Genomic DNA, 26,088 nt, shown 5'->3' with positions numbered 1-26,088 from the left:
CCTGAAATCAGTACTCAAAAGACATACAGTTATTACTCCTGGAAATTGAAGCCAAGATTTTATCTTGGACTGGGCCACAAAGGGCAAGAATGACTTCTCAGAGAAACAAGAAAGAATAATCACACTAAACCACGAGGCACTTTAATTACAGTGAATTTCATGTTCTCAGGGCAAGAAGGGAGGCTCCTTAGCCAATGAGCAGAAAATAGACACCGAGGAATTTAAACGATACCCAAGGGTTAAAAGCTAAATTGTAAACATGAGACTTTAAAGAAGGATAATTCTAAGAGAGTATAAGCTTCAGCATGACACTGAACTCTAGAGTAAAAACAAACAAACGAAAAAAAAAACAAAAAACTCCAAGAGAATACAAAGGGACTGTGACCACAAAAGCTGACACTAATACTATTTAAAATTGAATTACTGGATATATATCCAAGGTCAAAGATGTATGCAGAGTGAAATGCTACGTGGATCCCAGAACAATGTTTTTCTTAGAGCTTCTGGCCACCTCTTCTTGCTCCTCTGCCTCCCCTCCTCTCCCACCCACCCTCAATATCCTCACTACAGCCAGAATCACCTCTTAAAACTCAGACCTGATCCTATGTCTAATATTTTTGTGTGGTTGTCTCTTCTGCTATACTATAAGCTCCTGAATGCAGGAACTGTATTACACATTTTCATAATCTCTGTCCTCCACATTACCTAGCACATAAAAAACCTTCAAAAAATGCTTTTAAGATGCTAAATGGAAACATTATTCTGAAATTGTAAAATTCCAAGAATAGGTCTGACTTTCAAGTTGTGGATTTGCTTGCCTCCCAGTGCAGACACCAAAGCTATTTTTCTTCCCTTAGTCAACCTAAGAGGGGAAAGCCCAGAGGATGAAAACACGTTAACTGCTGGAAGACATTTCTGAACTCTGCTGGTCTGAAATGTTAATCACCTCTTATCATCCAACTCATTAATATAAATGTCCCGGTGAGTGGGGTGGGGGGCGTGTGGGAAGCTCCTACACCACTGTATAGCCTCTTGGCCTTTGGGATGACCCACTACCAACTTCAAGCCCTCCAAGTTCTCTTTTTTCTCTAATCAAAAAGAGAAAGGATTTAACAAGAGCCATTTCTCTGTTGGATTGTTACATTTGACAGTCTCTCCCATGAAAACGTCACCTTCAATTTAGTCTTTTATTTCAATAATTAAAATGAAAAGCATCCTGTTAATTTAAAATTTTCAGTTTAAATAATATGGAAAAACTACCCAGGGAGGTAAAGGAGGCCCTTTGAAACCACACTAGGCCTCTTTATAGCAAATCATTTTCAGGCTTGGCTAGAAGAGTAGAACTGCCCTCTCACCCACAGGGACTGAGACTGAGCAGGCTAAGGCTCTTCCCTCCCGGGTCTGAGCTAAAGGCTGCAATTATGAGGCTCCATTCTGGAACCCTGAGAGGCCCCTCTACATAAGCACATATCTGTCATCTTTTTCTTCTTTCCCAGCAACCTCCACCAACTCTCCTAGCCAGGGTTTTCAACAGCAGCCCTATTGACATATTGGAGCGGATCATTCTTTGTTGTGGTTAGCTGTCTTGGGATATTTCACAGCATCTCTAGTTCTACCCGCTAGATGCCAAGAGCAATGCACACCTCCCTCCCAGTCATGACAACCAAAAATGTCTCATCATCAGAGTCCACTAGTGAAACCCCCAGATGAGAATCACTGCCTTAACCAAACCCATTCATCCATCCATTCATTCATAAGCAATATATATATACAGGACCACCATTTTAGCCTTCCTCAAAACTTTCAAAGGCTTTTATTTTCAGCGTTTGTCATTACTGTGTACAGTATTTAACTAGATTTTTGATATGGTAACTTTATATAACATTTTAAAACTCATAGTTATGCCTCTCATATTATTTTTCCAAATGTATCTTCTGGACACAAATTTCCTGGAACACAGCCTCTTCAGTTACTGTGTTTTACTGTGGATTATATAGAAAGTTTACATAAGTTTAAAAGAAATGACTCTATAATGCACTTTGTTTCCTAAGATGGTATGTACACAGACACACACACACATATACACACCCCACCCCAAGAGGAATAAGATATAATACAGCAGGAGTTACACACAGCCTCAGGAGAAACACAACTTCCTGGAATGTAAATTTTTCTGGAAGATTTAGAGTTACTAAGAATAAAATTTTTTGTTAAAACCCACATGAACAATTTGGAGTAAAATGAATTTTTGCATGAATTTTAAAATGAGATGTTGACAAAGTTGTGTTTTACAATGGGTCACATCATGCCACAGTCCCAGGCAGACCTGTTCTTCAACAGAAATGTTGAGAAGTCCTAGTTTAGTGGAATGGAGCATCTTCATTCACTGAGTTCAAACCCAAGAACTTTAAGAGACCATGTATGATTCAAACTCCAGCTCAGAGGCAGGCATGGTATTTTTAAACCACCTTACGGATGTTACAAGTAACTGCCTTGCCTGGGATATGTGACTGGTACTCTCTATATGCCTTGCAATTCTCACCATGGAAACAGTAAGGATAAGTGGCCAGGAAAACTGCAATTTGTAAATCTACTTTTGGGAAAAGAAATAGGCTGTCAATTAGTACCTTGAAATGTAAGGAAAAGAATTTGTCATGTAAACTTTCCTTCTCTCCTCGTGTTCCCTGAATTCACAAACTTTTTCTTTTTCAGTTTAGCTTATTTGAAAAATTCCAGTCCATATTAGCAAAAGTAAGAGTCAACAAACAGTTATGAAACAAAATTGATTAAATTTCTGTTTGCTTTGTAATTGTCTCTTCATATCTGGAGTAATTTCTGACAAAGTCGTTTGCTTTTACTCCTCTTCCCCAAAGCCCACCAAAGGTGTAGATTTGGGTTTTTTGGCACTGTAGAATCAGAGCAAGACATTCTCTTCCTTCCTCCCCGCCGCCTCGGTCTTTAGTAGATATTAACATCTTTCACAACACCAAATTACCATGTTTCTGTATATTATAGAATTCTACTGGCAGAATCACATTTTTAAGTAACCTACTGTTTAAATACATTATATACATGATATGCATAATGTATTTAAACAGGTTATACATATATACATATATGTATACATATATATTTTTTTATGTCCACAGTATTTAACTTTTTATTGATTAAGAGAGACTATTCTACAGTCCAAATATTCATGTTTCATAGTTCAGTAACACAGGTCAGTGGCAAACTTCCATGGAATGCAACCCAAAGAAATTCTTTACATTCCAAAATCACTTTGCATTCTTAAAGATACCAGCCTTCATCTCCTCAAAATAGTTCATGGAATCAGAATTTCTGTAGAAATCTGCATATGCCTTTCTTGGTTCAGCCACAGTAAACTTATAGAAAGCTGCAACCCCCAGGGATACATGATAACGCCAATACAAAATCACAGTCTCTGGGCAAGAGGCTATGCACCTGAAGTTTCCTCGAAGCACTAGAAAGCATGGTAGTTATATTCTCCTCAACACCACTGTCCTTCCTGGTGGAAAAATGGACTGCGCTCCAATAGCAGGCAGGAGTATTTTTAAAAATCTATATTTTAACACCTTAAAAATAATGTCTCATCTCTTGATTTTCTGGGCTATTAAAATAAGAAATCCAGCAGCATTTTCGAATAAAATTTTAAAAAATGTTTAGGGGAAAATATCATTGGAACACCTCCCTGGAAACAGATCTGCTCTTAGCAACTCAAGAGTAACAATAAACAAAGGAGCAGTAATTGTTTTCTCTTGGTAAGAGTTGCCAGTACACAAACTAAATGTGTATAGCCAAGTGGCCTAAGGGAGTGTTGGTAGCAACCTGCTGGCCAGGTTCTAACGCTTTTCCTTATTAACCAAGCCAAACAACCCAATGCTAGCTCCCACCATTCCAGATAATTCCCAAATAGCTAAGCCCTTGATCTGAGCAGCTTATAGACACAAAGCCATAAACTCGTCTTAACCCATAATGATCCTGGATAAGAAGGACGCTGAGTGGTGAGTGACATAGAGGAAAGGAAGAGTAAAAGATGACAAAATCATTAGAGTGGATATCAAGTGAGAAACAGAATCCAAAGATAAGAATGTAACCCAAGTTGCACCAGAGTACATTTTTGGGTTTTTTTACCCATGCTCATTCCTCTCCCATCTTCCCTAGCCCCACATCATCTTCTCCCCAGTTGTGGTGCAGGCTCATGGAGACATGAGGCCAATACAGATGAAGAGTTCTGATAATTACATTTAAATACCGGAGGGCAACTCTACATTGGGTTTTTCAGTTACATGAGCCAGTAAATCCTTTACTTTTAGGGGGCCTTCATTAAGTTTTGATTGGGTTTCCCTTGAAGAGTTCTATTATGATTACTACTAAAACTAAAAGTATTCCTTTTCTCTACTTAGAACTATAAAAATTTAAATAGGTTTTATGTAAATATCAGGATCAGTTGTCACTAGAAAATATAAGTATAATGCAGGCATGTTGCCTGCTTTACCGAGAAAATCTAACAACTCAAACCAGTTATCGTATACTGAAGACTTAACATTTTCCTTTAAAATATCCATCCAAAGGTTAACATACTAAATCACCAACAGATAACAAATACATCGCATCATTAAATTGGGACAATTATGTCAATTTATTTCCTTAGAAACATAATTTCCTTCTCACCTCATTCTGTTTCTCTGAGTTCCCATTTTACCGAATTCTTGTTCTTAATAAGTCACTGTAAACATGAAGCAAATGTGTAAAATATTCTTCTGTCCCATGAGCTACATTTTATTCCAGGTTAAGTCATAAGCTTTGCATTCTGCTCTGTGGTACAGTGCTCCTCAATGTGGACCACAGACGGACAACACCGGCCTTATCTGAAGGCTTGGCTGAAATGCAAATTATTGAGACCCATTTCAGACCAACTGAATCAATCTCTAAGGATGGGATCCAGAGATTTGTCTCAATGATTTTTAGGGACACTAAAGTTTTATAACCATTGCTTTAGTATGTTTAGTTATCATGTTGTTTCTTTTCATTTTGCTCATGCTTAACCTAGGCAACGGAAGACATTCTATAAGCCTTGAGAGTGAGTGACAACATTCATCCTACTGTAGCTGAGACCAGTTTGTATTTTTCTTCAGGATACAGTTCAAGGCTAAGTCTATTTCTATTTGTTTTTCTGTGACCTAGGGAAAAGGAGACATGGACTGTGAAGAAAAAGGCTCAGCTGGATTTTTAAAAAAATATCTGAACTTTGTTCTTCCTGAGATTGTTAAATTGTCTATATCAGTCAATTGTCTATACCAGTCAATGCCCTCATTTTTTTTTCTCTCCAGATCTGGATATGTTAGTATGACATTCTCAGGAATTGTAGACGGTGGGGTAAAGATGGACAAAAATGTAAACTGCTTCATTCTGTTCCACCCCAGCACAGAATCCATCACAGAGCTGTTGACAGTGCAGCAACACTGAAGCACAAAGGGACCATAAAACTCGAGAAGTAGTTTAAGGTCCACGAGAGTGGTAAGACTTGAGTGCCAGACTTTGGGTTAGCACTAGTTGGTTTCAGAAGCCATTAAAAATAAACATTATTTGATGACATCAATTTTTACAATGTAAAATTTTCCAAATACAGTTATCATATAAAGTGCTCTAGCACTGATTTAATTCCACAATGGAGGGATTCCTTTCAGAATCAGCTTAAAAGTTTATTTTCACAATGCTAGAGGTAAGCCCCCAAACTTTATAATCCCTCACATTTTCTCTCAAAAGATTTTAAAAAAAAAAGGCTTTCATATTAAATATCATATCATGCTTAAAAAAACTTTAAGGCTTTTTAAAAAAACTAAATTATTTAATATTACGACAATGATAAAATGCCAACAAAGTCCCAAACTAAAAACATTCAAAGTAAGAAAGAATCATCACTGGGATCTTGTTATATTTTCATAGTGTTAAAGGATGATCAACTGCTGTTGTTAATGTCAGTGCCAAAAAATGCATTTATATTCTGAAACATATTTGTCTTGCAGATCTTGAGGTATAAAGCCATGTTTTGCTAACATTTTATTAATCTAACAAATAATTTCTTCCACAATAACAATTGTGGTAAAAACTCCAATAACATTAGCCAACCCGCTGTCATGTTCTATGGTCTTCTAATTAATATAGTACATAGACATTTTTACACTGCACAGCTAAGACAAATTTGCAGGCAACTAATAAATTCTGAAATGTTGGGAATATTATAAAACTACATTCTAAATAGTTTCATTTTAACTTTCCCTTTTTCCTTAAATTTTTTTTTATATTCATGCTTCCTACTAATTTTTTCAGAGACCCCATAAAATCCTAGATTTAAACATGGCCAAAGATAAAACAATATTGAGATATGGGTGTCAACAAAATAGCTGAGTTTAATCAGTATCTAAGCCACCTAAAGCTATTCTCTAAAAGATAATTTATTCATCCAAGGCAAATGTGGAAAATGTTAGAACTGGATCTTAGGTTCTTCATGGTTGACCTGTCAGATACATGGGAACATCCAAGGCTTGGGTTTGAAAAGTCTAAATGCCAAAAGATTAGCTGTGTTACTAGTGGAATATCTATCAGCTGAAGAAAGTCCATAGACACATTCAGCAGTGTGTTCAATTTGTAGAAGATAGGAAGTTTGAGCTGGTACAAATCACGGTTTTAAGCCCTAGTCAAAGATAAAATGTTATTACACCTGAATAATAATAACCCGTAACTTCGCAGCTTAAATAGTACTGACTCTTGCCACTATATAAACTTAGGTTACAGTTCTGTAGCCTTAATTAAAAGGATAAGCCATTTAATCAATTTTCTGCAGAACTAACTTCTTGTCAGCTAGAGATTACAGTATGTCCATCTGAGGCTGTCATAATCATGATCACTACCAGCCATTCATTCAACAAATACTCAGTGACAAAGTATATGTTTGTACTAGGTTGTACTAAGTGGCATATCCAATATTGAATTACCTCATAATTTTTCCATAAATCCCTTTACTTCCACTAACAAATCTAGACCTACCACTTCTATTCCTGCATGGAAGCTGAAGTATATTATGACTTGCTATGTGACTATTTTTCCACATTATGTTCCTATTTCTGCGAAATACTCTTACAGTCTTTTTAGAACTCTGGAAAGATATTAAATTCACTGAATAAAAAAAATTTCAAGTTTGTTCCTCAAATATAATAAAATTCTGATATATGTTAGGCAAGTTAAATCATTAGACAAGTGATCTCCACTCAGCTAATATTAATGTTGAAAAGAGATTCAACTAAACTTTCTTTAGTGAGGCAAATTTCAATTATCCTAACAATGGTAAATGATCTATAATTTATGTGTGAATCTCAAGTGTGTCCCTTATGAAGTTATCTGTAAGTCAAAAACAAAAATTTAAGCAGACGACTGTTAAATATTATAATGTTAACAGGTACGCTGGGCAATAAATTCAAAGTTTTTATTTAACTTATATCTGCTTAGTTTTTTATTGATAAGTATAAAGGCCCAGTTAATCAACTCATTAGATTGGTCAAGGCAAGACACTTGAACTATAACAGGATTTAAAAAGCAGTTGGTCTTTTAGTCGTTCTCTGGTAATCACTCATGCGTACACGCGCGCACACACACACACACACAAATTGGTAGAGTACTCTGTGTATAGGATTTCCCCCCATATTCCTGTATAATGCACTATTCACAATCTGCAGTATTTTGAAAACTATACAAATTGGACATGACCAAATTACAGATGTCTGATAAAGTACTTGAGAACTTTAACTGTATTCCCAAAAGATCAATTTTAAACTATAAAAAGGAAAAGTCATATAAAATCACAACAGATTTAACAGAAATCTTTGAAAAAAAATCAAACTAACTCATCTTTCTACTTTTTCAAATATGACTAAGGGGAAAAAAAGTACAAGTAGTAATGTCCACGTTTTTTAAAAACTATTAACTGAGTAGATTTGGGGAAGGAAAAAAAACTATACAGTATTATTGCACTCCATGAATGTGCAGAATTCCAAAATGTGCCAGCACTGAAAAACTGTCTTGCACTGAGGTTTTCCAAGAGGTACAACGAGCCTGCCAAGAAAGCATCTGGTCTGTACTAACAGCTTGCTGTCTTCAGTACAGGCCTTCATAATGTCAGTCACGCTGCTCTTGTAAAAATCCCTTAATGTCTGAAAGACACAGAAAAAAAGAATATTTTATTTCAAACCTCACTCTTATAAAATCAACTCTTTGATCAGAAAAGAATTGAGAACATCTCTGCTAAGCAAAAGTTACGTAACACCTCTCTCTGTTCACATACATTTGCTTATAAATTCTCTATCTTGAACATGTTAAGAGAATCTGCATACTCTTAGGAACTAGCTATTTGAACGTAATAAGAGACTCTGTCTCTAAACATCCTAAGTATATCAATTCTGGCCACTAAGGGTTCACAGTCAAAAAAATGATGTTACAAGCCCAATTATTAAGCCTTGAAGATAAAATTATTAGCACAATCTTACTTTATTTTGGCAGACCCAAACTCACTTATCTTTTATACATTTTAATGAAGAAAACATCCATCTGTTAAATCCTAAGTTGGAAACCCAAGTGATAATATATGTAATATCTGGCATCTTGCTGATTCATGATGAGAATTAACTGATACATATACATAGTTCTTATATTTTTAAACTACTTACAAAAGAGTTTTCAGTGCTGATAGGTGGGGCTATGATCGATGATGTGGGATTGAATCCATATGCACATTGAGCTTCATTTCATTGTCAAGAATTTGAACAAGCTGTTGCATGGATGGAAGGTGACCAGATTCCAGCTTAGACCACACAGGTACATCTATAAAAATAAATGGTACCGGCACCCAAAATTAAAGATGATTCTGTAATAAACATTCATTTCACAGATATTTATTTTCTGTGTACACAGCTGGGGATACAAAAGTGAGTAAAAGAAGTAAGGTTCTTGCTCTTATATTCTAGTAGGGGAAATACAAAAATAACTATATAAATAGCTACAGAATCACAATTGTGTACTAAGAAATAAAACTAGAAGATGCTATGAGAGAGACCTATAAGAGGATGGAAAGCCTTTTGTCTTTACTATTAAAAGTGAGATATTATAGTTAAAAGTGAGAGATAGCCGAAATATAGAAGGGTGGTACAAGGAGGCTAGATGTAGGCCGGGACTAGATCAGGAGTCACCAAACTATAAAAAGCCAGATAGTAAGCATTTGCAGCTTGAAAAGATAAACAATCTGTCACAGATACTCAACTCTCATGGTAGCCTGAAATGAGCAACAGGCAATACATAAACGAATGGGAATGGCTGTGTTCCAATAAAACTTTATTTACAAAACAGGCAGCAAGTGATATGATCCACGAGGCCATGGTTTGCCAATCCCTAAGCTACATAATACAGGGCCTTTTGGCGACATTACATGTTCTGGTCTTTATCGCGAAAACAAAGTAAAGACATTTAATGAATTTGAAGCAGTGAAGCAACAAGATGAAATATGCATTAAAAAAAAAATCACTGTTTGGAGCAGGTGTCAGCAAATTTTTCTGTAAGAAGCCAGATAGTAAATATGTTAAGTTTTATGGACCAAGAAACGAAATCAAGGATATTATATAGGTACTTATATAATTAGAGAGATAAATTTCCAAAAATTTTTCATTGAGGAAACTTGAAACTTTAGGTACAGACACTGAAATTTGAATTTCATATAACTTCCATGTGTCACAAATTATTAATATTTTTAAACCATTAAAAATGTAAAAACCATTGTTAGCTCATAAACCATATTTGCCAACCTCTGGTTTAGAAAACATATTACAGCAGTGGTCCCCAACCTTTTTGGCACCAGGAACCGGTGTTCCTATGAGAATCTAATGCCTCATGATCTGCGATGGAGCTGAGGCAGTGATGCTAGCACTGGGGAGCAGCTGCAAATACAGTTGAAGCTTTGCTCACTCACCTGCTGCTCACCTTCTGCTATGTGGCCCAGTGCATAACAGGCCACAGACCAGTATTAGTCCATGCGCCAAGAGTTGGGGTCTCCTGTTTTAGAGGTTAACAAGATAATTGTGGCCTGGACTAGGGTGGTGCCAATGAAGATAAAGTAGATTTTTGAGAAATGTAAAAGGTGGACCTGAGAATACTTGGAAATCCATTAGATATGAAAAGTAAGGGAGAAAGTGACGTTATCCTAGGTTTCTGAAATGGGAAACTGGGTACAATGATAATAGTGTCATTAAATAACTAAGAAATCCAGGAAGAAGAAAATTGGAATACACAAGAATTATAGGAAGCAGAAGTAATCACAGTTTGGGCATAGTAGTTTAAGATTCTTGGGTATAGTAAAAAGGACAAAAGCTTACTTTTTTTTTTTTCTTTTCTATAGCCTTCTGCTCTAATCTCTCTCTTTGCTGAGCTTGTATTAACAGGACAGGACAGAAATTTACAGCAGCCCAATGCCTATGCTCACTGTAAAGCTGTCACCCAACCCAGATATCTGCAAACACTCCTGTCCTGGCATTTTAAGATAAACTGAAGACTCCTGCCATCTTTGCTAAACAGACCGTAACTGGCGCCAGTTGTCATACAAGCCATTACTCAACACCTCCATCCCACACTCCTTTTAACTGAATAAAAGCTCTACTCCACAACCCCTCCAGGCTAGTGTATCTTCTTTAGCATCTGTCCCCTTTCCTCTCTTGGAAAGTGAATAAAACTTTGTCTATTACTCCGATATCGACTCTGTGAATTCTTTCAGAGCCTGCGTTACCAGCCTGCCCTAACATATGGCATAGCAGTCCTCAACCTTTTTGGCACCAGGGACCAGCGCCCTTATGAGAATATAATGGCTGATAATCCGAGGTGGAGCCAAGTCAGTGATGCTAGTGCTGGGGAGCTGCTGCAAATAAGATGAAATTTCGCTCGCTCACAGCTCACCTCCTGTAGTACAGCCTGGTTCCCAACAGGCCATGGACAGGAACCAGTCTGTGGCCCAGGGGTTGAAGACCCCTATACAGCACATAGAAAAGAGGTCTATAGGCCTCTAGAGCTAAACATTCAGGGGTCATCATACAGATGTTATTTTAAAGCCATGAGAGTAGATCAGGACCATATAAAGAGATAATATAGCATACTATGAAAAACAGAAAAGCCTAATATTCATTATAAATCACTTAAAATGTATCACAGAATGTAGACTATTCAGAACCCACCATTCAAAGTTATCTCAAATGCACCTGTTGACATACACTGGTTCTCAATCATGTTGCTCAAGAAGAAAACCATCATACATGCATAGACCTAAAAGAAAATATAATTAAGTACAATGGGCAAAGTCATTTTGAAATCAAAACAATATGACAACTTAAGACACAGTAACCTTTAAAGAAGTCTCATTTTCATTTGATAATTGCTCTTTTTTAATCTACCTTAAAAGTTTCCACGCAAATTATTACTGCCATTCCATATGTTCAGATGACGTACATGGAAAAAGAAAACTGTAATATTAATTCACAGTTCTATACATGGTGAAGAACTTATATGATATTCATAATGTAGAGATAGAATCTCTAGATATCTCTTAAGCTATTAGGCTTAATGAGGTAAACAAAAGTATACCAGCATAAAAAGGGTCCATTTTATCATTTTTTTAATATAATGTATGAATTCACAAGAGACTACTGATGCAACAATCAGCAACTTCATGTATTCAATACAATCTGTTCATGTTCTAAATAAATCATTTTAAGTCAAAAATGTTTATTTGGTCTTCATCTCAGTTTCTGGCACAGAGCACCCAAAATCTTTGGAATTTCCTAAGTGACAGGGGTAGGAAAAAAAAGTGTCTTTTGTTATGTTAATGAAGTGGCTTTTGAGCCTCACCTAAAGGGGAAATGGGGGGACAGTGGTTGCCAGGAAAACCAATTATATTATTAGAGGGTTGGAATTTCCAGTTTCAGGGAGGTCGAATTAGTTACCAATGGCCAATTATTTAATTAATCATGCTTATGTAATGAAGTCTCCATAAAAACCCAGAGAAATTGGGATTGGAGAGCTTCCAAGCTGGTGAACATGTAAAGATGTTAGGAGAATGATGAGCCTGAAGGGAGCATGGAAGCTCTAAGTCTCTTCCCACATACCCTGCCCTATGCATCTCTTCCATTTGGCTGTTTCTGAGTTATATTCTTTTACAATAAACTGATAATCTAGTAAATAAAATGTTTCTGAGTTCTGAGTCACTCTAGCAAATTAAACAAACCCATGGAGGAGGTTGTGGGAACCTCTGATCTGTAGCCAGTTGGTCAGAAACACAAGTAACAACCTGGACTTGCAACTGGAGTCTGGGGGTGGAGGGGAGCAGCGGGGAGGGTGAAGGGGAGTTGTCTTGTAGGACTGAACCTTTTTTAATCTGTGGAATCTGAATCTGATGCTACCGCTGGGTAGACAGATGTCAGAATTAGTCAAGTTCTTAGACACCGGCTGATGTCTGATAATTGTCAGTGTGGTGGAAACCCTTCTCCATCCACACACAGGTTTAAATTGGATCCAGAAACCCAAAAGACAAACTAAGAATAAAAGTAGGTTAGAAAGCACTGGCATATTAAATTACTTCATTCACTTTAGAATGCAAACCTATACCCTCCACCAAAAAACTTGAAGCTCCTTAATGGATAGGTTTCAATTTAACAAAATCACCTGACTACAAGGAGAATGTAGTGAGGATGTCAAATCACAACAAACTGTTTCAGAAAAAAATTAATCAAAATGCCGATAGCACATGAGAAAGAGCGTTGCCTGCCCACCTCCCCCTTGAGCTAAGTGGACTCTGATTTCATACAGGTTACCCTATCATTTGGGAATAGAAGTCATCTTCAATGGGAACAGTATACAAGGGAGTGTCACGAAACCTAGTTTTCAAGGACATTCCCCTTCTACAGTAGAACAACAATTTATATGTTTATAGAAGTAAAATGCACTAAAGGTATTTTTAAATCAATAAGATTAATAAAAATAACAAAACATTATCAATCAGTACTTCACTCTCAATTCTTAATCCTATGCAAATCAATGTTTTGTTAACAGAGTAGATACATTTTAATTAACAGTAGCACCTGAGGATGTTTATGTTAAGTAGTCTTGCCTGTTATTGGAAATAAGTAGTTCCCTAAGAAAAAGAAGTACAAACTATGTTGGAGCCAGCTAAAAAGGTAGTCTTAGACTATAAGTAAAGGACAAGTCCAGATAGAGGACTCTAAAAGTAAATGCTCCTTAGGAAACTTAAACAATCTAATCCAAGAGAGAAATAAAAATTAGTCCCATTTCTCACAGCAGAAAGGTAAACCCTCCAGAAAATACGATTTTAAGTAAAACATTAAAAAAAGATCTAGAAAGAATGTGTGCTGCAGCAGGATCCTACAAAGAAAATAATAGCACAAGATTCTTATGTGTATTTATATTGATCATTTCAGGTAATTGCTTAACAGATTCCCTATGAACAGCAGAGTCGAAGGACAAATAATAAAAACAGAGTGAGAGAGAAAAAAAGTGTGTGTGTTTGGTAAGAACAAGTCAGTGGAAATCTCATTTTTAATATGAAGAAACCCATTAATTCCCATATCAGTTGGTATAAAAGGCCTACGTTATGTATATATTATGTTTTGCTGGATATGATTAGGCCTATATAATCAAAATCAGGTATTAACTTATTTTGTGCCCAAGTTCTACTAATGTGATGCCTGCCTATCCTTCAAATAATATAAAGGTGAGACCTAATCATTCTTACAAAAGTATGGAAACAAACCAAAGGAGGTTAAGCGCCTTGCCCAGAGATAAAAAAAGTGATTTAAGATAAAAAAATTATGTAAACATGTGAATCAGCAACAAGTACTCAAAAAGAAAACAGAATTCACTAAAATATATTCACTGACAACCTAAAAACTTACAGCTACTAAAGCTATTAAATTACATACCTTGTTTTCTTGGCCCCACTGCCAGATGCTAGGAGCTTGCATGCCAAAGAAAGCAAAAGGATCCTTGCCAACAATTATTAAGCCTATTAATACTAGTTTGAAGACTGACAGGAAAGATGCTATGTGTCTATCAAAAGAAAAGAAACAAATTCATCAGAAGCCACAATTTCTCATTTACTTCAAAATTTCATAACTCAAGTGTATGTGTACAGACATTTTCTAGAAAAAATTTAACTTATTAATTATAACTAGTGAAAAAGATAGTAACTAGTTCATTGTACAGTTTTAAAACAAAATGCATCAGCCTTTAAAAAATATTATTTTAACAGTATAGAATTTTATACCATTGACTATAAATATTTGAGTGTTCGTGGTATAGTTCCACAATAAAAATTACATAACAAAACACGTCTTTAGAAAGGGCGTCACCTAAAAAATGACCCTCCTCTTTTCCTTTTTACAGAAAAATTCTGTATTTCCTATTTATGAAACACTGTTCTCCATATATTATTACAACCAGTTAAGAAATGTTAATAACCAAGGAAAGTTAACTGAACCAATTCACAAAAGTTTACAAAATCAAATTCTTTCCCTTTTAAGTTACTGAAATTTACTTACCTATATATTGGTTGAGGGAGGTAATTCTCTCCTTCAATGCGGATGTCTGGGTACCGCTGCCTAATAACTCGCATGTACTCCTCAAACACCCGCCTATAACCTCAGGAAACACTGGAGAAAAACAAAAGCGCTTCCATTAAGTGATTTAAAATATGCCTAGATTTATTGTGCAGTTAGACAAAGCCTAAAATTATTACCAAAATTAAAAGTGCTTCTCAAGAACAATCACAAATTAATAATGATTAATGCTGGATGACGGGTATATGGAGGTTTTTTTAACAGATTTTACGTATTTAAGTTACCTCACCTCAAGTAAATCATTCCTTTAGAATACGAAACTTTGTAGATGTGAGTTATTGTTGGACAACAGCAAATATCTACTCACATATATCAGTGTATTTTGAGCTCTCAAGTCAATTTGCCTTTAAAAAAAACAAAAACAATGACTGTATAAACACTGAAATGAAAAAACTCTTATTCATCTGAAATAGAGACTTTCAAAACTGAGACACAAGAAACTTTAAAAAATGCCAAGGCATGAGACATAAAACTCTGGTTCTTATTCCCACTCGTCCCCTAACTGGGAACACATGGCTGCTCAATCATAGTTAAATAATTCTTAGGTACCTTCTGACTCTAAAATTTGATTCTACTTTGCAAAGGAAAACAAGGATTGGGAAGAATCTTTAGCAATATGACAGTAATCCATACCATTGCTCTAGAAATTAAGTCAACAGCATCTAATCATCTTCATAAAAATCTCTGAATGACTACACTATGGATATATAATATACGTTGCTCCAGCAAGAAAAGGGCATATACCACCAGAGTGCATATATATGAGAAAAAAAAGTATACTGATCAAAGCAATTGAAGAAGACATAAATATATGAAAAGATATCTCATGTTCATTAATTTAAAGAATGAAAATTGTTAAAATGTTCATACTACTCAAAGCAATCTACAGATTCAATGCAATCCCTATTGAAATTTCAATAGCATTTTTCACAGAAAGAGAACGAACAATACTAAATTTTTATGGAATGACAAAAAAAAAAACCCAAATAGCCAAAGCAATCTTAAGAAAAAGCTGGAGGCATCACACTTTCTGGTTTCAAACTATATTACAAAGTATAGTGATCAAAACAGTATGATATTTGCATAAAAACAGACACATAGATCAATGAGACAGAATAGAGCCCAGAAATAAATCTACACATATATGGTCAATTAATTGAAAACAAAAGAGCCAAGATTACACAATGGGGAAAGGATAGTCTCTTCAATAAATGGTGTTAGGAAAACGAGACCATTATCTTACACTTTACACAAAAATCAACTCAAAACGATTAAAGACTTGAATGCAAGACCTGAAACCATAAAATTCCTAGAAGAAAACATAGGACGTAAGTTCCCTGACAATGGTCCTGGCAACCATTTTTTAGATTTGACACTAAAAGCAAAGGCATCAATAGCAAAAATAAGCAAGTGGGACTATATAAAACTAAAAAGCTTCTGCACAGCAAAGGACACCATCAACAAAACGAAAAGGCAACCTACAGAATGGGAGAAAATACTTCCAAATCATCTGATAAGGAGTTAATATGCAATATATATAAGGATTGTACAACTCAATAACCAAAAAATTAACAATCCATTTAAAAACTGGGCAAAGCGTAAGAGATGAAATACTGCCATTTGCGACAACATGGATGGACCTCGAGATAATCATGCTAAACGAAATAAGCCAAACAGGAAAAGTTGAAAATCACACGATATCATATATGTGGGATATAAAACTAAAAGCAACAAATGAATAGGACAAATAAACAGAGACTCATGGACATGGACTACAGACTTGTGGTTACCAGAGGGTAGGGGATGGGGGAGGACGGGGGCGGTAGACGGGGTAAAGAGGGTCAAGTATAGGGGGGTGGGGGGAAGGTGAAGTGGGTAAACGGGATCAAATATATGGCAGCTCAAGGAAACTTGATTTTGGGTGGTAAATACACAATAGAATATATAGATGTCAAATTATAATGTACACCTGAAAATTATATAATTGTATTAACCAATGTTACCCCCAATAAACTTAATAAAAATATATATAAAAAAATAAATTAAAAACTGGGCAAAGGAGCCCGAAAAAACATTTTTCCAAAGACGATATGCAGATGACCAACGTGTACATGAAAAGATGCTTAACATCACTAATCATGAAGGAAATGCAAATCAAAACCACAATGAGATATCACCTCACAACTGCTAGGATGTCTATAATCAAAAAGACAAGAGATGACAAGTTTGGTGAGGATGTGGAGAAAAGGGAACCCTTGTACACTGTTGGTGGGAATGTATATTGGTACAGCCGCTATGAACAACAGTATGGAGGTTCCCTAAAATATTAAAAATAGAATGACTATTTAATCTAACAATCTGGGTATATGAAACCATTATCTCAAAGAGATACCTGCATCCCATGTTTACTGAAGCATTATTTACAATAATCAAGACATGAAATAAATCATGTATCACCTATCGATAGATGAATAAATAAAGAAAAGGTGGTATATATAATACAATGGAATATTATTCAGCCAAAAAAGGAAATCTTGCCTTTTGGAACAACATGGATGGACCTTAACTATACTATGCTAAGTGAGATAACTCAGAGAAACACCATTATTGTAAGATCTTACTTATATATGGAATCTAAAAAAGCCAAACTCATAGACACAGATGGTAGGTGGTGGCCAGTGGCTAGTAGTAGGGAAAACAGGGAGATATTGGTCTAAAGACACAAATTTCTAGTATCAAAGTAAGTCCTGGGGATGTAATGTGCAGCATGATGACTAACATTAACAATGCTGCACTGTACATTGGAAAGTTGCTAAGAGAGTGCATATCTTAAATGTTCTCATCACAAAAGAGGTGATTATGTGAGCTGATGGATGTGTTAAATAACTTAACTGTGGTAATTATTTCACAATATATATTACATCAAATCGTTGCCTTAAATATATACAATTTCTATTTGTCATTCATACTTCAATAAAATGGGCGGTGGGTGGGGATAAAGTGGTACCGCCATATCAAGAGGAGCTTACAAATTTAGGTATGATTAAGCACTTTAATACATTAAGTTCTAAGTTAAGGAACACAATATAAAGTAATGAAAGTACCATTTGATAGAGAGAAGGCAGGATCAGTAATTAAGTTTTAATACAGTAAAACCTGAGGTGCCAGCTTTGTCAATTACACTGTCATCAGGAAAAAATAACAACCATCACCAGCAACCAAAGGGAACAGCATCAAGTTTATATCTGACGGAGAAATAGTCCAAATACTCATAGATCTCAATTTAAGAAAATTCACTTTTCAAAAAAAAAAAGTGAGAAACTCACCAGTCTTTTCTTAAACTAATACTTCCTCTATATTTAGAATAAAAATTTCATAGAAAATTACATCCCTAAAGTATGACATTTTTTCAAAGGGATACAAATCTCTAGAGCTACATACTTAAAAGAACTCAAGAATCTCTAGATACCTCACCTTTACTAAACATTCATCTTATCCATTATTTTATGATTACTGTTGTTACATTCATCAAGCATTAGTACTTTGCCTCAATTGCTTTTTCTATAAGAAATTGTGAATGACACTTTTGCTTTGAAGATATAAAGCTGAAACTTCCTTTTTTATAGATCAACAGAAAAACATGAAATCCAGGAAGATCAAGTGACTTTTCCATCATTAAATATTCATGTATTATTAATTCACTCACATATTTATGCCTACTATGTGTCAAGTATTATATTAGCGGGCATGCAGTGGTGAGTGACAGATATGGTCCCCGTCCTTAGGCAGGGCTGCGACTAGAACACAGATATGAGATCCTAGGTTCCTTCCATTAGACTCCAATAGAATACTTAGATAATGCAAGAGTTACCCTTCCCTGCGTCCAGGAAGTAAGTTCTCTTTGCCACAATGCCATAACCCATATAGCTGACCTCCTGGTGGCAGAGATCTCTGAAGTTCTTCCAAGAAGAAGACATAGATTCTCTCTCTAGGAGTTCTAACTGTGGGTCCAAAGGAGTCCCTCATTTTGCTCTAGGAGTTCCGATCCTTCACCAAGGGAAGCCCTAAGAGGCCCAGCTAGAGAGGTGTGTCTATGTAGAGGCAATACTATTGGTCAGATTCCTCCCAGTCGCCCATTTCTTTGGCTGCTGTGTTCTATCCTAACTGTATCCTCAGTTCTTCCAGTCCTAACTCTAATTCAGTTTAATCTCAGATCCTTGCACCAAACTCCAAATAGAATAGGTCCATAATCTTGGAAAAAAACAAAACAAAACGTTTAAACCACACCTTTCTTATTTCTGAAAAATGAAGCAGTTTACAAGATACACAACACATTCTTAGACAAGTTTATGCGTAAGTAAACTTGCTTCTCTGTATCTGCCTCCAGACTTGTAAGGAAAAACAAGGAACTTCTTTTCCTATATAATTTGTTTTCCCCAAAACAATTTTTGTTTTGAAATAACAATCAATACTACTGACAGAAAATAAAACATACTTAGTGTTTATCAAGGTGGGCAAAATGTTAAATTAAAGGCATACGTGGTAATGAGCCAGTAATCATTCAACCTGTAATCACCATATGCGGCTCTTTCAACTTATTTCATCCTTTTTGGGTCAGTAAGGAAAACTATGACTTCCAGTAAACTTCTAACAAATAAATATGTGAACATGCTAAAAATACGTTACAGCAGCTGCCTGTTCCTCCTGCTCTGAACCAAAGGGCCTTAAGAAGTAAATTTAAACTTTGAAAAGAAATTTTAAATTTAAGTCCTAATCACTTTACAAATCTCTTTCTAGTAATACAGAACTATCTTATTTATAGCGTCAACTTTTACACCTGCTGTACTTAAAGTTATTTTTCACACAATTTTCTAAAAGGAAGAAGTTGCATATAAATTAGATGATCTATGTGTAATAACTAGAAAGGAAATTTAGGTAATACAGAAAAATCCTTTGTCCATGCTAACTATTACAAATAGATTCTGTGCTTTTTTAAAGTCCATGTTTTCAGTTTCCTAATTCATGTGCCAACCATCACACTTTTCTCTTTTCTATACTACATCTGCACCTAATTGTAGTCTAATGCTAACATATCAAACCTGAGCCCTTCACAAGTTTATTAAAAGAGAGCAAAATCAGATAACTATTAAGAAATACTTGTAATTTCTATTTTTGCCATCTCTTGAAATCCTCTTCTGCTTTCATTTATAATAACTAGCCTTCTCCAACTGTCCTCTTACTCACACAAAGGATTAGATCCTGTTACAGTAAGACTCAACCCCTTGCCATAGCTGATGTTCCAAAAATGCAAATCTGTCACAGGAAGGCTCAAGTTCCCCGTGTAAAAATGAAGAACTGGGATTTTAAAGTGACTACCTCCACACAGGTGAACATATAACACCAGAGCTGTTGCGGGTAGAAGAGAATGATGATCTTTCAAAAGGACCAAGAGGAAATAAGTCAATCTTCAGAGAAGGGGGAAAAATTAAGAACATTTTACTAAGAAAAGTACAGATATGAACCAGAAGAAGAGTGAATTAAGTCTTCTCAGACTTTTAGTTTTCTATTTCAGCCTGTCTTGAGGCCCTGCTGCATTGCTGCCTTTCGGTTCTAAAAACTATTCTTAGGTAGTTTTAAACTGCATTTCTAAATGCGTTGTTCAAACCAGTTCAAAAAGGTTTCTGTTACTTACATCCCAAGAATTTCAACTAATATTTCCCCCACACTGTACCAAAAAAATCAGGAAGATATTTTCTAAATACTATGATTTCTAGTTGTCTACAACAATGATTAGTCCGACACCTCACCAATCATTGAAAATTGAATTTTTAGATGTAATCTTTGTTTCTCCTTGCTCCCTTTAATAGAAGAAGTAGTAACAGCCATTTGTCTAGTACGTCATCTGCTCTAAGTGTTTTAAGCAATGAATTCTGAACAAGGTGCTCTATAAACCACAAAAGAATCAGATATTAAGGCTGTAAATAATAATCTGATAAATGTTTTTTATAAAAATTACAAACAGGAGTGCTCATATACTTTGAATGAAGATCAAAATATGGACCAGAACTTGCTCATTTTTTAAAAATAAAGTTGCAAAAACAGCAATAAAAAAATATCAGCTTATCAGGTTAAAGAATTGAATTATGTGAAATCATGTCATTTCCCTCCCAGTTGCCTCACTCTTGCAGCACTACAGCGGCCATCACAATATAACACATACAAAAATATGCCTAAAGTGGCTTCTCAGATTCCTGGCTTCTTTACTGAATTTATTCCAAAGACTTGATAAACCTAAAATTTGATTAATTATCTGTTTTTACTGTCTTCATTCTTAAGGTCACTAGCTTCTAGTTTCCTTTGGCATGACATTTGAAAAAATCTTTTGCTGCAGACTATTTTCCCCCAAATTTATAAATTACTTAATTTCCTCATCTTTTCCTGATGAAGGAATTTTATTTCTTTACTCTAGAAAGAATTTTTTATTAAGCAATTAATAAGCCACTCACTCAAAGGTGACTTGATAAAGGCATTCAACAAATGGTGACTTATCTGCATTTTGTAGGAAAGTTCTTTGTCTCATCTTAAAAATACTTCCTATGCGTTCATGCTTTTATTTTTTTAATATATTTTAAAAAATTGAGGTACAATTCACATGCCCTAAGTATATTTTTATAAGTTTTTAGAGAGACTGATAAAAGATAACGTATATTGTGTTCTATGTTAATTCACTGGCCACACTGGAGCAGTCTCTTGGCTGCTTTGTTATTGCTTTGCTGTTTGTCTTATACTTTTACCTGTTTGTTGTGGGCTGATTTCACGTGACATTAGAATAAACTCAATAAAAAAAGCCAGGAATCTTAGAAAGAAAACCAGCAACAGGCTAAGTATTAAGGGTATATTGGGAAATCAGAGCAGCAGGAAGAGAACTGACAGTAGCATAATAAATTCTAGAAGTTTAGCCCCAACAGTAGGGGTATGGGGGCCAGTCCAAGAAGGTTACTGCTAGCAGAGTATGTTCAAAACTGAAGTTTTACATGTATCACATTCAATGCCTAACAGCTACAAACTGAAGCAGAGGCAATCCAGGTAAAAACCTACCAGAAAGGAACAGTATCAGGAACTATCAACCTATACTCCAGTTAGGAATTTTAAAAGAAGAGAGAAAGGTTATCTTGGGGCCAACGACAGTGAACTACAACAGGCTGTACTCAATTTTCCAATAAATATTGACTGATGACAGGTACTGTGCTAGGCTCTAGAGATACAGCATCAAGCAAAACAAAGAAAAACCTGGTACTTGCAAAGTTCTAACGAAGAGACAGTGAGCTACTAACAGTCTAATGGAGAGAATACAGTTCATCAATTGATAAAATCTGAAGTTGTTTCTTGTCTTGCTTGAAAAACGGAGAAGAAACACCCAAGGGACTATGGAAAAAATGTCACAAATCGAAAGAGCAGAAACAGCAAACAGAAGATTCAAAGTAAGAGCCTACATTCAAAAACATTCTGCAAGAAGCAGGATGATAAAAGAGATAGAGACTGCATAAAGTCATAAAACAAAAAAGCAGAATTTTAAAAAAATTTGAGGCCCTAAAGAAAATTGATGGGTGGAAAATGGAATCAGTGAGAGAATATGAACAAATAAAAATTACAGAATAAATTTCATAAATACATCAGTTTTTTTTCTATGGAAAATACCCTTTGAGAGCCCACAGAACATTTACAACCATTGACCACCTATATTTAGGCCACAAAGTCAGTCCAATAAGTAGAAACAGCAAATGTCACATTCTCTGATTACAATGAAATAAACTAGAAAATTTAAATAACCCAACCCACTTTAAGATCTTCCAGAAGTATTAATTTAACTACATCAAAATTTAAAATGTAATACCCTCTGACATAATAACATTTTACTTCTATGGATTTAGTTTATAGGAATAATTGGACAAGTACACAAGATATCTGAGAATATTCATTTTAGCAAAGTAATTTTATGAAAAATTAGAACCTAAATGTTAAATAAACAAAAGATTCACTGGTTAAATAAAGTATACCGATCTCATACAATACTATGTCTGTTGATGCAGAACTGTATTTACTGACTAAAAAGGTAAGTAATGGAGGGGGAGCCAATTTCAAAAAAGTATACAATTTATGAACTCATTTGTATAAAATTACATAATATAGAATGTGTCATTGTAAAGCATCAGCTTGAATGAGGTTCTTCAAAATGCTAATAAAGTAGTTACAAAGATTTTACTTTTTCCATACACTTTTTAAAATTATTTTTACAACAAACATGTATTACTTTCATAGCCAGAAAGCTATTTTCATTTTTTAAGCTGAAAGTCAAAGAGTAAAGTTCCAAAGTTTATTAACCAAAGTTCTCATCACAGCATTAAAGACAATACAAATAATAAATTACAATGAGCACTTTATAAATGGTAGCATGTACACAGTGCTATGTGCTTTTAACTGATTATATGATTCCCGATTTCCTCATTTCCTGTCCCCTCCTATCCTCTATGCTGCGTGTAAGGCTTCATTTGCATATGTTCTTCCCTTAGTTTGTAAAGCTCTTTATATCTCCCAGTGGATAGCTCCCTATACCTTTCAAGATTTCATTTCCTCCTCTTCAAAGCCTTCCAACTCCCCCTGAATAGGTAATCTTTCTTTCCTCTGGATTTTTAAAGTCCTCCATTATGCCCTCTTTTAGAACACTCAGAAAAGAATGTTTTACTGTCTGTCTCTCCCATCAGACAACTGATTTTCAAATGTTACTGTAAAAGACAAATTCATACCTTCCTAAAAATTGGACAAAAGAGGAAAACAAGTGGCATGAAAAAGGGGACATAAAAACCGAGAACTTGATTATAAGTAGTTCTTGCTAAAACATATGTAGCAAGATTTCTTCCTCACCAATTCCAGACTGCACTCCAAAATTAAGGTAAGCTATGTAAAAGTATGATTTCCATTTTTGGAAAGCAGGGAAGGTGACTATTAGAGGAACCAGAGGACTCGAACAACACTCTTAAATGACAAAAACAAAAATGAAACACATATGCATGCTTTCATTTTTTTCCTTTAGGCTTCCTAACAGTACAAAATAGAACAGGATATTAGAGGTAATGGAATGCAACCAACATCCTCATTTTACAGATGAACAAACTGAGAACTAGAGAGGTTAAATTATTTCCAGAAGTCATCCAAAAGGTAAGAGGCAGACAGAATAGAACTTGGGACTCCAAACTGGTAGTCCAATAAACGTACAGTTTCCCAGTAACTATCCTAATTCAAAATTTATGAGGTTATCTTGGTATTTCTTGATATATTCAATTTGATTTCTACCACTTACCAAATGGCAAACTACTCTAAGGAAAAGTTTTAATTTTCTGTGAGAGAAGATAAAATCTTTAAAACCATTCATATTTTACCTACATCTAAAAGCTCTGAACTAAAGTACTTCTTTCATTAAGTAGAAAATTATGTGCAGAGTATTCAGTTAATATTGCAGTTATTTGTTTCAAGTGGTAAAAAAAAAAAAGGATTAAATTCCACATAAATATTATACAATTTTTAAAAAATCTAACAGTAATAGGTGTCGTAGCCACTATTTTATTTATTCTCTATTAATACCCTGCTATTACTCTACTATAGGATCAATTTATTACTCCTTTATTTCACTGATTTCAAAAAGTACCTTTTTCTCTATTGAGCATCTTTTTAAAACTCAGGATTTATTTTATAATCATTAGTGTCTCACAGTTTAAATGGCACTATTTTTTTTTTCTTCTGAGTGGTATGTAAAATAATGGTGTATTTTACAATCCATCATATCTTAGGTTTAGTGAAACACAGTACGTTAAGTTTGTAGTTTCAATTACTGTGGCTATTCGGGAGGAAATGAAGATTTCTTTGTAGAATTTTCCCCTGGCTACTGTGTTTTAGTTTTAAAAATCCAGGGTTTCTCTCCTTCTCTCCCACCAAAAATAATTAAATTAAATCTGTCTCCTTTGTTTATCATTCCAGTGAATGACAGAGCACTGCTCTAGAACTCAGGAGTTATCTTTGACATTTCTCCTCTTCCTCTCAAATACATATGTAATCTATCACAAATTTATCTCCTAAAAATCTCTCAAACCTGTCCCTTTAGTCTCTCCTTCTACTACCACCTTTCTGTTCCAAACTCCATCATCTCTTGCCTGCGCAACTCAACAGCCGCCCAAATGGTTTCCCCACATCTATTCTTTGTTTCCTGTAATGTCTTTTTCACAGTGATTCTAGCTGATCTTTCCTTAATATGGCCTGCCAGACCCTCCAGGGTCCATGCTGCCTTTTCTGTGGTCAGAAGCATTGGCCTTCTTAAGAAACTAAGTTCTCTCCCACTTTCAAGGCCATTGAACATGTTATTCTCCTGCTGGAAAGCTCTCTCAATAAATCCTATCCTTCAAGTATCAGTTCAAAGTTTATTTCTTCATGGAACACTTTCCTGATCTCCTGACAGGGCCTCTCTCATACTATGTAACTTTCCTTCACAGCATTTAACTTAATTGTAACTTTATATGTGTTGTCCACAGATTAATGACTGCTTTCTGCTCTTACTTGTAACATCTATGAGAACACTGAATTAAAACTGTCAGCACCAAAGTGCCTGCACAGAGTAGATGCTCAAATATTTGTTGAATATGCAACTGTGAAGTCTACAGTAACTAACGTGATCTCTATAAATCACAATTTCTTAGATTTATTCAATTTGGCATTTTACTATCTTGATCAGTATCAACATCCAAATCTGTCCCAGGTCTTTTTTCTTGCCTCTGAACCATGAAAGCAAAGGCTGAGCTGGTATAAATTTAAATGAAATTCTGTTCTTGTAGTCACTGTTTCATTTACTTCTTAAAACTCCATTTACAATTTGGTTGTCCTAAAATTATAGCAGTGGATTCTTAAATTAACAAAAATTGGAAAATCCTGCTATATTCTACTTATGTTTTGGGATCTTAACTTCACTATTTTTCGTAAATCAACTGTTACACGTTCAAATAAGTATTAACTGTGAAGAGTTGTAGGCAGTAATCTCTTTAAACTGCAACAACTAATTAAATGCTGTAAGTCTGATTATGTGTTAAATCATCTATATGGTAAAAACAAAGCATGCATACAAACATCATGCCAAACTACTTGTCAGGATACATTTACACATAAAAATGACAAGAAAGGAAAATATTACAAGGGAACTTTAAGTTCTGATTAGAGAACTTTTAAGTTCTGATTAGAGAACTTTAAGTTCTGATTAGAGAACTTCCTTTTTTATGTTCAATATTTAAATGTCCAAATAAGGATA

The 26,088-nt window shown here is 35.1% G+C and overlaps 1 protein-coding gene across 1 annotated transcript in view; it reads right to left on the bottom strand.

Moving 5' to 3' along the window:
• Nucleotides 1-1,797: 1,797 nt before the first annotated feature.
• SELENOT (selenoprotein T) overlaps nt 1,798-26,088 on the bottom strand; it is a 27,047-nt gene continuing 2,756 nt past the window's right edge. The window contains exons 2-6 of the mRNA XM_006926219.3: nt 14,664-14,774; nt 14,046-14,172; nt 11,289-11,376; nt 8,745-8,898; nt 1,798-8,231 (exon numbers count right to left, since the gene is read on the bottom strand). Of these exons, the coding sequence (XP_006926281.2) occupies nt 8,774-8,898; nt 11,289-11,376; nt 14,046-14,172; nt 14,664-14,774 (451 nt within the window). The 3' untranslated portion in view covers nt 1,798-8,231; nt 8,745-8,773. The remainder of the gene's footprint in view (nt 8,232-8,744; nt 8,899-11,288; nt 11,377-14,045; nt 14,173-14,663; nt 14,775-26,088) is intronic.

This window comes from Pteropus alecto, unplaced genomic scaffold, assembly GCF_000325575.1.
Source record: "Pteropus alecto unplaced genomic scaffold, ASM32557v1 scaffold239, whole genome shotgun sequence".
Lineage (NCBI taxonomy): Eukaryota > Metazoa > Chordata > Mammalia > Chiroptera > Pteropodidae > Pteropus > Pteropus alecto.
This window is presented reverse-complemented; position numbering and strand designations above follow the sequence as displayed.